Source organism: Triturus cristatus, chromosome 9 (assembly GCF_964204655.1).
Source record: "Triturus cristatus chromosome 9, aTriCri1.1, whole genome shotgun sequence".
Taxonomy (NCBI): Eukaryota; Metazoa; Chordata; class Amphibia; order Caudata; family Salamandridae; genus Triturus; species Triturus cristatus.
In genome coordinates, this window is record NC_140592.1 from 841,724,035 (window position 1) to 841,738,736 (window position 14,702).

Below are 14,702 nucleotides of genomic sequence, written 5' to 3' on the forward strand. Positions count from 1 at the left end.
TAGGCCACTGAGCAGGTGTGTACACGTGAATATAGTATATGATGAATACAAATTAAACTGAACAAAACCACAATTACTGGTTTTGAAAACTGAATGGCAAGTGATTTGGGTGTCCTTGAGTATTTAGTTAGTGTCCGTGATAATCCTAGTTTGTGTGTACTTCATCATGAATGCATTGATGTACAGTTGAAAATAACTTTAATTATTATCCCAGTAATTGTGTTTTACTATGTGGTTCATCAGATCCGTAACCGCCTAAACCAGGAGCAGAATTCAAAACTTCAACAACAGAAAGAACTTCTGAACAAACGCAACACAGAGGTGGCAATGATGGATAAACGCATTGGTGAACTCCGTGAGCGACTGTACAAAAAAAAGATGGAGGCACGTCAAAAAGAAAACATTCCTGTAAGATGAGCTTTCTTGAGAAACCATAACGTGTGTAATAGCCATGGTACTTGTAAAATTTACTATGTACAAAATAACCCCTGAGCCCTTTCTTCATGCTCTTCCTATATTGCATAGGGAAGGTATGTAATGTTAATAACTGATAAAATGCTAAAGTGATTTGGCCATAAACCATGTTTTAAAATTGCAATACTTACAACTCTTATCATTCTTCTCATCATTTCATATCAATATGGTGTCCTCTTGTGTGCTCATAAATTCCAGATTCTTAGCTTCTATATTTTCTCTTTACCTTTGTTCGGTACCAGCTTTCTTTTTTGCATAATTCCCAAATGAAATGTATTTGATAAAGCGCACAGCTACTCAAGCTAGAGTGTCCTGGCGCATAAACAGCAGGGAGACAATGAGTAGAGAAAAACCCAGTTAGTTATTAAAAAGCTAAGTTTTTAGATTCTTCCTGAAGGAAAGTAAGTCTGTGTTAAGCCTCAAGGACTCTGGAAGGCTGTTTTACAATTTTGCGCCAAGAAAGCTGAATGATCTGCCTCCAGTATGGGCAAGGCTTATCTTGGCCACGATGGCCAGGTTGGCATTGGAGGAGCGCAAGAGTCTAGAGGTAGTATAGTGATTAACACGTATGATTAGGTACCCGGCTCCTATGTTGTGGAACGCTTTAAAGAAGATGGTCAAAGCATTGAAGTCTATCAGTTCTTTTATGTGGAGCCAATGTAAAGATTTAAGAATCTGAGTCATATTAGATCTGGGTTTAGGTCTCAGGATGGCTCTGACTGCCGCGTTTTGAACCACTTGTAGACACTGTATCAGAGATTTAGGAAGACCGAGGTACAGGCAGTTGACGTCAGAGATTTAGGAAGACCGAGGTAAACGCAGTTGATGTAGTCAAGCTTTGATGTCACCAAAGCCTGCACCACAATCCTTCTGTTCTCCAGCGGTACCCGTGGTAGGAATTTTTTTAACATTCGGAGTATGCCAAAACATGCACCAGTGAGATTTTGGATCTGAGAGCATATGGAGAGTGTTTAGTTTATCACAATTCCTACGTTTTTGGCGTTCTCCTTTTCTATGGGCGGGGGCGGCAGGTCCATGGGCCACCAGGAGCTCCACTCAGGAGCTTCCGGTTTTCCAAAGAAAAGAACTTTTGTTTTGTCCGGATTACAATAAAGCTGATTTATCTTAAGCCAGTTGAAAACCTTCGTGAGGCAGGACCTGATCCTTGCCTCGTCAAAGTCAGAGCCTTTATCACATGTGAAGATCAGCTGAGTGTCGTCAGCATAGGAAACAATTTTGGCACCCTCTTCCTCTACCATAGATGCAGGGGGAGCTAGATAAATATTAAAGAGGGTAGGGCTAAGTATGGAGCCCTGAGGGACCACTACATTGATGGCCGGAACCGGAGATGAGAACGGTGGAAGCCAGATGTCCTGAGATCTGTTACCCAAAACGGAGGACATCCATGTTAAGGCGGTCCCATCCAGGCTGATGTTTTCAAGTCTATTTAGGAGCCTCTCATGTGGGACCATATCGAAGACCGCTGAAAAATCAAGCAATATCAGGACGGCCTTGCCTCCCTGGTCCAGCTTCCCCCTGGTAAACTCCATCACTTCCAGCAGAGTGGACTCCGTACTGAAGTTTGTCCTAAAACCAGATTGGGATTCATGAAGAAGCTTCTCATCTTCAATGTGTTTTTGCAGGGCCTTATTTACGTGCTTCTCTAATACTTTAGAGAGGGCCGGAAGCAGAGAAATGGGCCTATAGTTGGAAGGATCCGTCAAATTGGTGTTCGCCTTTTTTATCAGTGGAAGAATCTTTGCGTGCATCCACAATTTTGGCATAGTGCCTGTGGAGAGGGAAGCGTTAAAGAGCTGGTGTACTGAAGGGTTAATGGTGGAGGCTAATAAGGTCAAGATATTTGCTGGACAAGGGTCGGTAGGAGAACCCGACTTAGTGCTTTGGAGGAGGGATAATGACTCTTCCAGCTGAAGCACCGGAAAAGCATGTAAGGGCGGAGGATCCAAGTTGTGAAATTTGCTGTTTACACTATGATAGAATGTCAGCTCATCCTCCGAGATGTTAGAGAAAGCTTGTCGGATCAGAGAGATTTTTTTTATGAAAGAATTGAGCAATCTGCTTTGACCATTCTTCTGTGCATGGCCCTTCATTTGAGCCGGCTTTCAGCGAGGTGAAGGATTTGACTATCCTAAAGATTTCCTTATTCTTATTTTGGTCATTTTCAATCTTGGTTTGGAAGAAGTTCTTTTTGGCTGTTTTCACAAGAGTGTAGTGAGTTTTTAAATTGTCTTTGTAAGCCTTCCTATCCTCAGGTAGGTAGAATTTACGCCATTTCCATTCCATTTTTCTACAATTCCTTTTGCTAGCTCTGAGGTGATAACTGAACCAGGGAGCCGGAAGGGCCGACCTCTTGGAGGAACGGGTGACAACCGGAACCGCTGCCTCGATATTGATGCGAAGCCAAGAATCTATATGGAGGGCGTCCGAAATTCGTGGTGCCAGACTGCTCTAGTAGGGAGCGACCTAGGGCGTCGGCTATCTTTGGGATGGATAATTTGTGGAATGCCCTATAATTGGAGGCCATTGGCCCAACGATCGCCCGAGGGGCAGTGGCAGAGTAGAGGATATCAAATTTTAAAAGGAAGTGGTCGGACCAAGTGATAAGAAGAGGAGGATCGGCTGATATGTCAAAATTATGAAAGATTTGATCGCGGGGGCATGGCCAAGCACCGAAGATGGCGGACGCATCTTGCTAACGCTCCGTGCTGAATCCCCTGTTTATCCTGAGCATCCCCTTTTAATTGGCGATTTTACCTGCCACGATGAACGTCTACCGTGCCTGTGAAGATCGGCTGCATCCTATGCTGGCCTCCTGAGCCCTGACGAAAGTCTGCGGAGGCCCTGGGCGCTGCGGCCTGTGCCTTGGCGGGGGTCTGGTCCCGACAGGGCACAAGAGGTGGACACGTAACCCCCCCCCCCCCCCGGGACTGTCACACGCTACTGCCCTCTGAATCGGTGAGGACCTGGAGAGGGTAGGGTGCTCTGCCGGCGGTGTCCTAAGGGGAGGCGGAGGCCGCGCGGGAGCCTGCCATGAATGGTGCCTGCCGTGAAGGCCTGTACTGCTGCTGAGCGGGCTGTCCCCGCCGTCTGCCTGGTGACGGTTGATGGATCCTCGGCGGCTTAGGTAGGCCTCTGATCTGTGACTACAGCATCTGCTCAGCACCGGGGTGCCACAGTATCAGTCGGTCCTAGGGCCCCCGCCTGGATACGGCGCGGAGGCTGCAGCGTGGTTGCTGAGGCATGCTCTGGGGCTGGTGCTGCAGCACTTTACGGTGGGTGGCCACTAGGGTCGAACGGGCCTGGGGCCCCCGCTGGGGTGCTGCACTGGGATCGTTGGGAGCCTGTTGTGGCGTGCCGCGGGCTGAGCCTGCTGCTTCTGCACTGCGGTGGGGGGCCACGGGGGTCGGTCAGGCCTAGGGCCCCCACCTGGACTTAGTAAGAGGTTTGCGGCATGGCTGCTGTGACGAGCATACGGGCGGTGGCTGCAGCATTTGCCCTGGTGTGGGGGGCCACAGGGGTCGATTGGACCTAGGGCCCTCTATCGGACTCTGGCCGGGGCACACCGCTCCACTTTTCGGGGCTTCTGGTCTGTCTACTGCGGCCCTCCTTAGGGGCCTGATTCTACAGGGCATCGAAGGGTGTTGACCACGGCGCACCCGGAGTGCAGGATACCAGACTGGGGATGACCCATGCGGCGGCCGGGTCTGGCTGCACGTGGGGCTCCTTCTCAGCATGGCGCTGATGCCTTCTCCTGAACCGCTATAGCGGGTGCCCTGGTCGTTGTGGTTTCCACCTACCTGCTCCTGTTGAGGGGCCTACTGCTGCAGAGGGCCTGTGTGGTGCTGCTGCGGTGTCCACTCTGTCGGTGGGGGCCACGGGGGTCGGTCGGGCCCATTTATTTATTTATTTAGAACTCTTGTATAGCGCGCAGATACCCCAACGGGGTGTCCCGGCGCTAGTGTGAAGGCAGAGGAAGTGCCAGAACTCAGATGGAATTAACAGAAAAGAAAAGTTTTCAAGGCTCTCCGAAAGGAAGATTCCTCCCGGATGGTCCTAATGGACAGGGGTAAATTGTTCCAATGGGAGGAAACACAGAATTGGAATGCTTTCCCCCCAGATCGAGCTTTTTTGACTCTAGGGGTAGAAAGAAGATGTTTAGAGCTCGAGCGAAGAAGTCGGGTGTTGCTGTAAGGACGAAGGCAGGAAGATAAATGAGCAGAACCTTTACCATTAATCGCGCGATGAGCGAGGGTAAGAGCCTTAAATTCCGCCCTTTTGTGAACTGGGAGCCAATGCAACCTGAGTCGATGGGGAGTGATATGTTCCCGAAGTGGAAGACCACAAACCAGGCGGACAGCAGCGTTTTGGACTGTTTGAAGACGACGCTGAAGGCCCCAAGAAAGACCTAGGTACAATCCGTTTGCATAATCAAGATGGGAAGGGATTAAAGCCTGCACAATCGTTTTCCTAGTGTGACTAGGGAGGAAATTGATAAATTTTTTCATCATCCTCATCTTGAAAAAACAGGCAGCAGAAACCGACTGGATTTGCTTCTGAAAAGAGAGATTACTATCCCAGATAACTCCTAGATTTTTAACTGAGTCTTTAGGCAAAGGGGGAGAGCTCAGATCGAGAGGCCACCACAGGTTAGGGTCCAACGGCGAAGGTTGATGGAAAAATATAACCTCGGTTTTGCCAGCATTAAGCCGGAGGGAGTTGTTGTCCATCCAGCTAGCGATGTTCCGGAGGCAGATCTTCAACGGATCAAAGGTAGACTGGGAGGGGGAGTCAAATGAAAACAGAAGCTGAATATCATCCGCATAAGAGGTGGCCTGGATTCCAGATTGAGAAATGATCTCGGCCAGCGGAGAAAAATATACATTAAACAAAAGAGAGGGCTCAGTGAAGAACCCTGAGGGACGCCCCATCTAAGGGGACGACTGTCTGAGGTAAAAGGGGGAGTGAATACAGCCTGTGTACGATTGGACAAAAAAGAGGCAAACCATTCCAAGGCCTTGCCCTGGATGCCTGCAGACGGACAGGAGGACGGGATGAGAGACGGTGTCGAAAGCTGCCGACAAGTCAAGCAGCACCAACACCGCTCTAGAGCCCTCGTCTAACTTCCATCTGATGGCGTCAGCCATCTCTATAAGGGCAGATTCGGTACTATGACCCGACCTGAAACCATGCTGTGAGGTGTGGAAAGCGCCGCTCGTTTCCAAGAAACCGGCCAGTTGTCGTTGTACCAGTTTCTCCAGTACTTTAGCTGGGGCGGGAAGCAAAGAGATGGGACGATGGTTAGCTGGTTCAGAGGGGTCTGCAGTTGCTTTTTTGATGATGGGAACCAATCTAGCATGTTTCCAGGAATCAGGATAGATTCCTGCCTGGAGGGAGTCATTCCAAATTTTGTTTAAAAAAGGGTTAAGCACAGGCGCAAGAGATTTGTATTGTTTAGCCGGCCAGGGGTCCAAAGGGGAACCAGATTTACATTTGAGTAATTCTGCCAGTGACTGTTCCGGGGTGATCACCTCAAAGTTGGAGAAGGCCTTATCAGAGTTGGAACTGACTGGACATGATTTCAGATAGGAAGGGTTGATTTTGCAGGGGAAAGAGCTCTGAATAGTAGCAATCTTATCTTCAAAATAACTGGAGAGATTGTCGCATAGGGACTGGGATACCGAAGGTTGGCGCTTGAGGGCCAGGGGGTCAGTAAAGGCTCTGACAGTGTCAAAAATGACTCTAGAAGATCCTTGTGCCCGGGTAATTTCCTCCTCAAGATGGGATCTTTTGTGATCAATGATTTTCTTCCTATACTCCTTGAGGGAAGTTTTATATTTAGATTTACTATCAGGAGAGTAAGCCCGTCTCCAATTTCTCTCAAGCCGTTTGCAAGCTGATTTGCAGATTCGGAGTTCCTCCGAGTACCATGGTGCAGAGGGAGTGGCACGGGGGGATTTTATAGGTCTAATAGGGGCTAGGAGATCCAAAGACGAAGTGACCCAATGGTTAAAACTGGCCACTCGGGAGTCCTAATCTTTAGCCTCCACGGGAACGGACATGGAGAGAAGAGGGGCTAGACTCTCAGGAGAAATCACCCTCCAATTACGACCCACAGAGTTGGACAGAGGTCTGGATCGGTCCAGAAGACGGAAGGAAATAGAAAAAGGGATCATAAAATGATCAGACCAAATTACAGGGGAAGGATTACCTAAAGTAATGTCTGTGAAATTAGTACAGATCAGATCCAAGGTGTGTCCAGCCTTGTGCGTAGGACCAAGAACAATTTGTTTTAAGCCACCATCAGATAGGGTTGACAGAAAGTTAATGATGGAGGGTTCATTGATGTTATCAACATGAAGGTTGAAATCCCCTAAGAGGGTGAAGTTGGCATATCGGAAGGAGGCTTGTAGGGCGAAGTCAAGAAGAGCCGGAAGATAGGAGATTTTAGATTTAGGAGGACGATAAACTAATAAACCTGAGTAGGTGAAATTAGCAGCCAGTTTAATGCAAAAAGGTAATGCCTCGATGCACTCTATTTGAGGGTAGGGGAAAGAAGAGATGGACCAGATAGATCTGTAAATAATGGCCACCCCTCCGCCGGGGTGAGAGTGCTGTCTGTTGGCGCATAAGATTTTATAGTCAGACGGGATAGCAAGGCAGAGGGCAGGGTTGGAGTCTGCACCCAACCAAGTTTCGGTGAGAAAAAGGATATCCCACTGATTGTCCTCAAGCGATTGAGCTATGTCTAAAGAGTGTTTCACAAGCGAGCGACAATTAATCAATCCAGCTTTAATAATAGTATTCTTACGAGCCAAGGATTGACGGGGATAGGACTGAAGGAAATGACATGTAGGGTGAGAACGGTTATCTCTGTGTAGTGCACAGCAAGGTTTAAAAACACGAGACGTCAAGTCAGTGAACAGTGCTTGTGTCCAAGTACAAGATTACAGGTTAAGGCGCAGTAAAGTTTCCCTGCTGTAGGAAATGGAACTAGAGAGCCCAAGCGAAGAAGAGGGAGGGCCTGGCGCAGCCGCGTTCGAGACGCGGACGGGCGCAGACGGGCATGACTCTGGCACGACTCCGGCGCGAGTCAGGCGCGACCGCTGAGCGCGTTCACTGCGCGAAGCCATGGCCTTTCCCTTTTATGTGCAACTAGAGCGCTCAGAGTCCGATCCACCCCCAAGATGGCCGCCGCGCTTCTGTGCCCCGGGACCGGCTCCACAGCGTCGATACTCAGCTGAGAGTGGACCCTGGGCAGCAGGACACAGGGAGGACAAGGAAGGTAAGGAGAGCTTCCTAATGCTAGAAGTCAAGCTTTTTGTCAGCAGAATTAAAACGCCGAGTCGGTGAAGGTGCAAATAGTACAATTTGTACGCGTTAGCAGCAATTAAAATATACAGCACACAGCCTCCCGGCTTCCGCCTCAGGAGGAACTCAGACAAACATACAAGTGGGGGCCCATGGCCCCCACTTGCCTGCAGTGGCGGTGGGTCGGTGCGGCTCTGTGAGGGCTGGGGCCCCCTGTCGTGGTGGGGTCCCTGCAATCGTTGGCCTCCCCACCTTAGGGCCCATGCGGGAGAACGGTCTCCCCCTCTCAACCCATCGGCCGGGATATCGCCCGAGGGACGAATGCGCATTGCAGGACTCTGCCTGAGACTTTCCTCGCTGCGGCCGCTCCAACCAGTCCCCAGTTATACTTTATGAGATCGGCACCCACACGTCCGAGCTGCCTACCTTTGAGAGCGGGAAGCCTTCCGCCTGCATTTCAACTGCCACTGTTTGCCGGGCCTTCAGCTGGGGAACCGCCCGGTGGTCTCGCAGGAGCTCGAGTGGGGTGCACTGGATGGCTGTCATTCTCGGTGCTGCCCGCTGTGGAGAGGGGGTGTCTCGCTTGGGGGCTGCGCCTGCAACATGCAATTGGTGATCAGACTGGAGAGACACTGAACCACGGGTTAAGCGACTAACGTAGTCCTCGACACAACCGCATCCAGTGCGCCTACAGTGGAGTGATCTTGATCTCTGGTTGCATGGTATTGGACCTTGAGAAGGCCTTCGATTCCCTGGCCTGGAACTTCCTTTTTGCTGTTCTGGCTCGTTTTGGGGTTGGCCCCTCCTTCCTTCGTTTGGTGCAACTACTATATCATAAACCGTCGGTTCGGGTTCGAACAGGCCCATATATTTCGGATCCGCTTGGGGTGCGACGGGGAACCCGACAGGGATGCCCGTTGTCCCCGCTTCTGTTTGCGTTGGCGGTGGAGCCGCTGGCGGCCCACATCCGCGCGGGATTGAGCTAGGAGATGGCATACATACCATCTCGCTTTACGCAGATGATCTGTTACTATAGCATGACATTCCCCCCCCTCCCTTGACCGAACCCTTAGACATATTGCGCATGCCTCGGGGCTACGAGTTAACCCGACAAAATACATACTTTCTCCGTTCTTAGGAGATACACCTGATCCGGGCTACACGCTTGGGGGAACGCCTGTGGCCTGGTGCATCATCCCTTTTTGCTATTTGGGGGTCTGTTTGTATCGCACCAAAGCTGACCTCTTCGACGGGAATGTCATCCGGACTGCCACGGCGATTCGGTCCCAGATGGGTTTCTGGAAGTCTCTCCCATTGGCGATATCTGGTAGAATCGCCCTGGTCAAAATGGTGGTTGTTCCCCGCCTTCTCTATTACTTTACCACTTTGCCGCTAATGATCTCTTCCCCCTTCTTCAAACAATGGGAAAGGGTGATGGGAGATTTCATTTGGGGGACATCGCGTCATAGGGTGTCCACGGGAAAGCTTTATCTGCCTACTGAGCTAGGGGGCCTTGCAGTACCCAATTTCGAACATTACTACCTGGCCTCCCAGCTGCAATGGATCGCCCAGTGGATGTCCTCCCGTTACTTATCGGACACGGCCTCTCTGCGGCCTCCGCTGCTGCTGAACACCCTTTTACAAGTTTTCCACCCTTGCTTCAAGGTTAGGCCTCCCGATATTCTTCTTTTTACTGTAGCATACAAATGCTTCCATAGGTGTCTTTTCCTCACTAGAACCACCGTCCCCTACGCGCCCGCTATCCCGCTGTTGGGAAACCCAAGGGGGGACGCCTACATGACGGCGGCGGAGTTACATCAATGGGCTTCGGAAGGAATACAGGATGTGGGAGACATTTTTCAGGAGGGCACTCTTATTCCGTTCCAGGAACTCATAGTGGATGAGAACCTACACTCTGGGCAGTTTCTGTTACACATAACACTCATAGCTTCGCTAGTGTCCAAATGGGGTACACTCACCCAGGAACCTCCCACACACCACACTTTTCAGTACCTTCATGTGATGGGGAAAGGGAGACACCTCACGCGCTGGTTCGCATCTTCACTTCGATAACACACAGATAGATCTCACCGACTTCATTGGGAGGAGACCCTGGGAGGGCATTTACTGATAGGAAGTGGTTGGCAGCCCTAGACAGTCCGACCCGCATCCCTCGTAACCAGCGATTCAAACAGATAACATTTTTCAAATTGCATCAGGCCTCCCTTACCCCAGCCCAAATCAACAGGTACTTCCTCTGCTTAGGTGCGGCTTGCCCACGTTGCCGCCAATTAGATGCCGACATGCTTCATATGCTTTGGGGTTTTTCGGTTCTGACTGACTGTTGGAGCACGGTAACGGTCACCCTCACAACTTGCACCTCACGCACCATTCCAGCGACTTGGGAGGCCCATGTACTGCACCTCTTCAGCAGAAACAAGAAATACAGAGCTGCCACACAATTTATAGACCTGGGTCTAATAACAGCCAAGCGTTTGATCACCAAACAGTGTAAATCTCCCCTGTCGCCCCACCCGCTTGCTTGGCGCCGATCCCTGCTTAACTGGGCGAAAGCGGAGGGTGCGGCGCTACGCAGGGAGGACCTACTGGGCATTCGAATGTTTCCCCAGGCACCTCAATGGGATACAATGGTTTTCAAACTCCTGGGGGTGGACACTGACGCAGGGACCCCGACTACAACACAAAGAGTTATCACTCAGGATATATCCCCCAATGGCGTGAATGCGGTATAACGCCGACACCCGCACTGCTTCAACCTCTCTGTCTCAGAGCCCCACTGTCACTAAGTCTTAGCGGTTTTTGGCCCCCCCGCTACATTGGATGCGGCAGCAGGTCTTGAGCGACTCTCCCCTAACCTTCTTTCACTTTAGTTGTCCTCATTTGGGTGTACCTTATGTCCCCTGTTGAGTTTGAACTGCACTTCACCTGCATTATTCGCATGCTACCTGGTGCCGTGATTTGTCAGCAATGGTCTCTCCTTTTTGAGATATTGCCACACGATTTGCTGTACTCCCCATACCCTGTATCTCACTTTCCTGTTGCTAATAGTTATTGTGTACCATGCCACTGGCAATCAATTTTCTTTCTTTTCCACCGATGACATGAGTGCTGTTCTGACTGTATGCTTTATTGATAATGTGCAACACAAACAAAAAAGGTTAATAAAAACGATTTAAACAAAAAAAATAAAAGATTTGGTTGCGGATATGATCCTTCTCATGGGTAGCCGAAGAGATAGATGTAAGCATTACCATTATTGGGTTTCTGAGGAAGAAACACTTTTCAAGCAGTTAATTTCTTTATATGCAGTTGGATTTTCCCTGTAGAGCAGATCATCTTCTCTATTTCCCATACGATATTGAAGAAAATAAATATTTTCCATATCACATCTATAACCGAAGCAAAAGAAGAAGAGCAATTTCTGGAACCCTCCCCCAAATGTCACTCTGTGGAAATAGCAGAAGATGGGTGGGCAATGCAACCTTCTTGTGATGGATGTCTTCAAGGAAAATGACGTTTATGACTATCTTAACATAACAGTTGCAGGTGGCTGTCCCACTTGCACCAAACAACATTAGTCTACCTACTTAATGAAATACTTATTTAGAAGAAGTTAGCCTACTTAAACCCTTTAGCTATGTTTTTATATATGCATCTAATTTTATGCCACAAACATGACTTTGGGTGTATACATACAGCACAAATACAGGAAACATTACTTACCTGGTATGACCCCAAACTTTGGGTGACCTCAAGTCAATTAAAAAGCTCGCAGACACCACATCCACGACTCATGTTAATTGTACCTATTCTCCATCACAGATATTCTCGTCAATTAATCTTTCACTCCTGAACAAAAGTTATCCAGTGAATAGCTTGGCCTCTGACGAGTACAGATTAAAGGCCTCATTATCTGAGGTTTTAAATACATTTTTAGCTACATAGTTGCTTGGATATCACTGCAACTAAACATTGCCTTTGGAGCAGATGAGATTCTTGACCATATCTGACATAGATCCCTAAAATAGATGGATTATAGATTTGTGTTGTGCGCAATCCAGCTACACAGTTGCATTTTGACTGTGTCTGAAGTGAACAGTGCTTGCAAGGGAGAGAACGGTCAGTTACAAAAGGGGGCAGAAGTCTTAATTTTGGTTTTGTAAAGCTAGATTTTTACTACTGAACTGGAGAAATATAATTCGATAACTGAGCCCTTACAGAGCACAGTTGAAATCCATACGATGTCCAAATTTTGTATGGGTGTTGAATTATAAAGTTCAAATCTTGAGACTAAGGCATTGTTAGTTATTGTGCGGGGATATACTCTTTTAAGTATGAAGGTGCTAGGCTTTTCTTGCATTTGAAGAAAATACACGAGGCCTTACATTCAGGCTTCCACCGGGAAGGTAGTGAATTGGCCATTTGGTCGTGGCGTTCTCTTATGTTTTCTTTGTAAGCAGACTTCCTGAGTTCGTAACTTGAAAAAAGTGACAGAATAGAGCATGCCTGCAGCCTAAATCTTAGTTTGAAAGTATTAATTTATTCAAATGAGCAATGTATGTGCAAAAGTTTCTGATTCAGTAGTATTTGCGTGGAATTGAGTGAATATGAATGAAATGCATAATATTTCTATTTGCTTTAGGAACTCTCTCCCTGGTTGAATCTATTCCCTGAGCAAGTAAAAACAAATTACTGTTTTTTTTCCTTTCAGCTGAATCGTATCAATGGAACACCATCACCTCAGTCAACGCTAAGTACATCCGGTAGAGTGGCAGCTGTAGGACCTTACATACAAGTTCCTAGTCCAGGCACCTATGCTGTGCCAGGGGATCCAGTGAAACCCCAGTCTCTTACAATCGCCGCAAACACGATCACTGGGAGAGCTAAACCTGGTAAGGAGCTTTAAAAAAAACATATTTTTAACTTATTGTTCCTTTTTTGACTGGAAGAATTATTAAAATTGGAGCCCACAAACTAAATCAAATTGCAGGTTTTCAAACTGGTTTTAAAAATGTTGGTGTTAATCATAAAAAGCAAGTCAATTTTGGCTTGATTATCCATTTGACAATTGGCCATGATGATCTATTCAGTCATTGTCCTGTCCAGGTTGCCTTTATTTTTTGTATTGAATTGGTAGCAGTCTGTCATTTTGAAATGGTCCCAGTTGTACAATTTAAATTTTATGACAGATTCATCACTTTACTCTGAGATTGAATATTATTCTTAGATGAGCAGATGGGTTTTATATTGAGCTGAAATCCTAGCTGATCCTTACGCTTTAAAATCCAGCTGGTCACCCACTCCTTAGGAGCAGTCGTGTCCGAAACTTACAAACAGTTTGAATTCCACTGAGCGAGCCCGACCAATACTCCATAGGAGTATAGAGCAGCCAAGTGATGGGCTCAGGATTGGTGTTTTTCTTAATTACATCAAATGATATATTTTCAGAGCACATTATTCCAATGAAATTGGTATACATTTTTTTATAGGCAGTTAAGAATGTGCTTTAATGAAATCTACCAAATGAAGTCTGCCCAAAAATTATTTGAAAAGATTTTAGAGCTCAATTTCCCTGTGAAATTGGCTTATACCCCAATGTCAAACATGTGCAGTATGTCAGGGCCTCTTGTCACTTTCCAAAAGTTGAAGACCTCTCTTTTCACTGAAAATTCAACTCTTTTTGCCTTTTCCACCATTATAATCCTCACAGGACAGTTGTCTGACATCTTATATGCTGAATTTCTACTGATGTGCAAAGGATGAGAATATGACAATATTAACTCTCACAATCTCATATTGAAAGAACTATTCATCAAATTAGACGCATTTTACAGGCTCAGAAAAGACGTGCAATACATTAATCTTGTGCGCTGAGCCTTCAGACAGCAGTTAGTGTAAATCAGTCATCGAGGATGGAAATGGCTAGTGAAATAGAATTTAATGCCACTACATAAAACTAAAATAACAGCCACAGGAGCAAGAAAGTAGCATTTGTGCCACCCAGAGACAGCTACTAGTGGTTTGTGCCCTTTGCAAAGAAAAGTGTAATTTATGTGAATAAAAAACTGTTATGAATTACTAGTAACTCAGATATTATGTTGAATTATTATGTAAATCTTAGTCTTTCTGTTTTATGAAAATAAAGCTTGTTGTTCCTTTATTATTGTTTTAAAAATATATATAGTTTATTTGATTTTTCAGTCAGATAACTAATGCTGCTCAACATCACACCCATAACAGTAACACAGTTGGGGTGAATATACATTATTTCACATTTACTCTGACATATTATTATGCACAGGAAATGTTTTTCAGTTAAGAATTATCCAATCTTACATCATTGATGATGGTCACACAGCATAAATCATCAAGGCTGTATCAGCGAGGAGGCAGACACATTTTCTCTCTTGTACAATCCATAATATTTAATCCAAGGACCCCATACCTCATAACGTTTCCTCTGGCATCCTTGCGCTGTGTAGCTTATCTTTTCAGCTGCCATATACAGGTCCGTTTCTATTTTCCATTCCCTTAAGGTGGGTGTTTATGATGCCCCCCAGTATTTGGCAACATCTCTTTTGGCCACAACCAGGCCTAGGTTGCTCAATAAAAGTTTGGCGAGTGGCAGGTCTACCTCTGTGGGTATCCCCAGTAGGACAAATCTCTATTCTATTGGGACCCTCCCCCCCCCCAAATGCCATGCCTAATTCACCCACTTGAATAAGGTTGTATGTTTGGACAACCCCGAATTGTGTGTAGGAATGTACCCCTGTTAGTTGTGCATCTTCGCTAGTGGGGTGATTCTGCTCTTCCAGATTTATGTAAGTGGACACGATTTTAGTAAACCGTGTGGAGGATTTTAAATTGGATCAGTCTTC

General features: G+C 47.1%; 1 protein-coding gene across 6 annotated transcripts in view; it reads left to right on the forward strand.

The window, feature by feature from the left end:
- Window positions 1-14,702, forward strand: part of PPP1R13B (protein phosphatase 1 regulatory subunit 13B) — a 509,136-nt gene that overhangs the window by 306,368 nt on the left and 188,066 nt on the right. For 5 of the 6 annotated variants that reach the window (XM_085626276.1, XM_085626274.1, XM_085626277.1 and 2 more), the window contains 2 exons: window positions 244-408; window positions 12,536-12,716. In XM_085626276.1, coding sequence (XP_085482402.1) covers window positions 244-408; window positions 12,536-12,716 — 346 coding nt within the window. The remainder of the gene's footprint in view (window positions 1-243; window positions 409-12,535; window positions 12,717-14,702) is intronic. The other variant, XM_085626275.1, reaches the window with a different exon arrangement.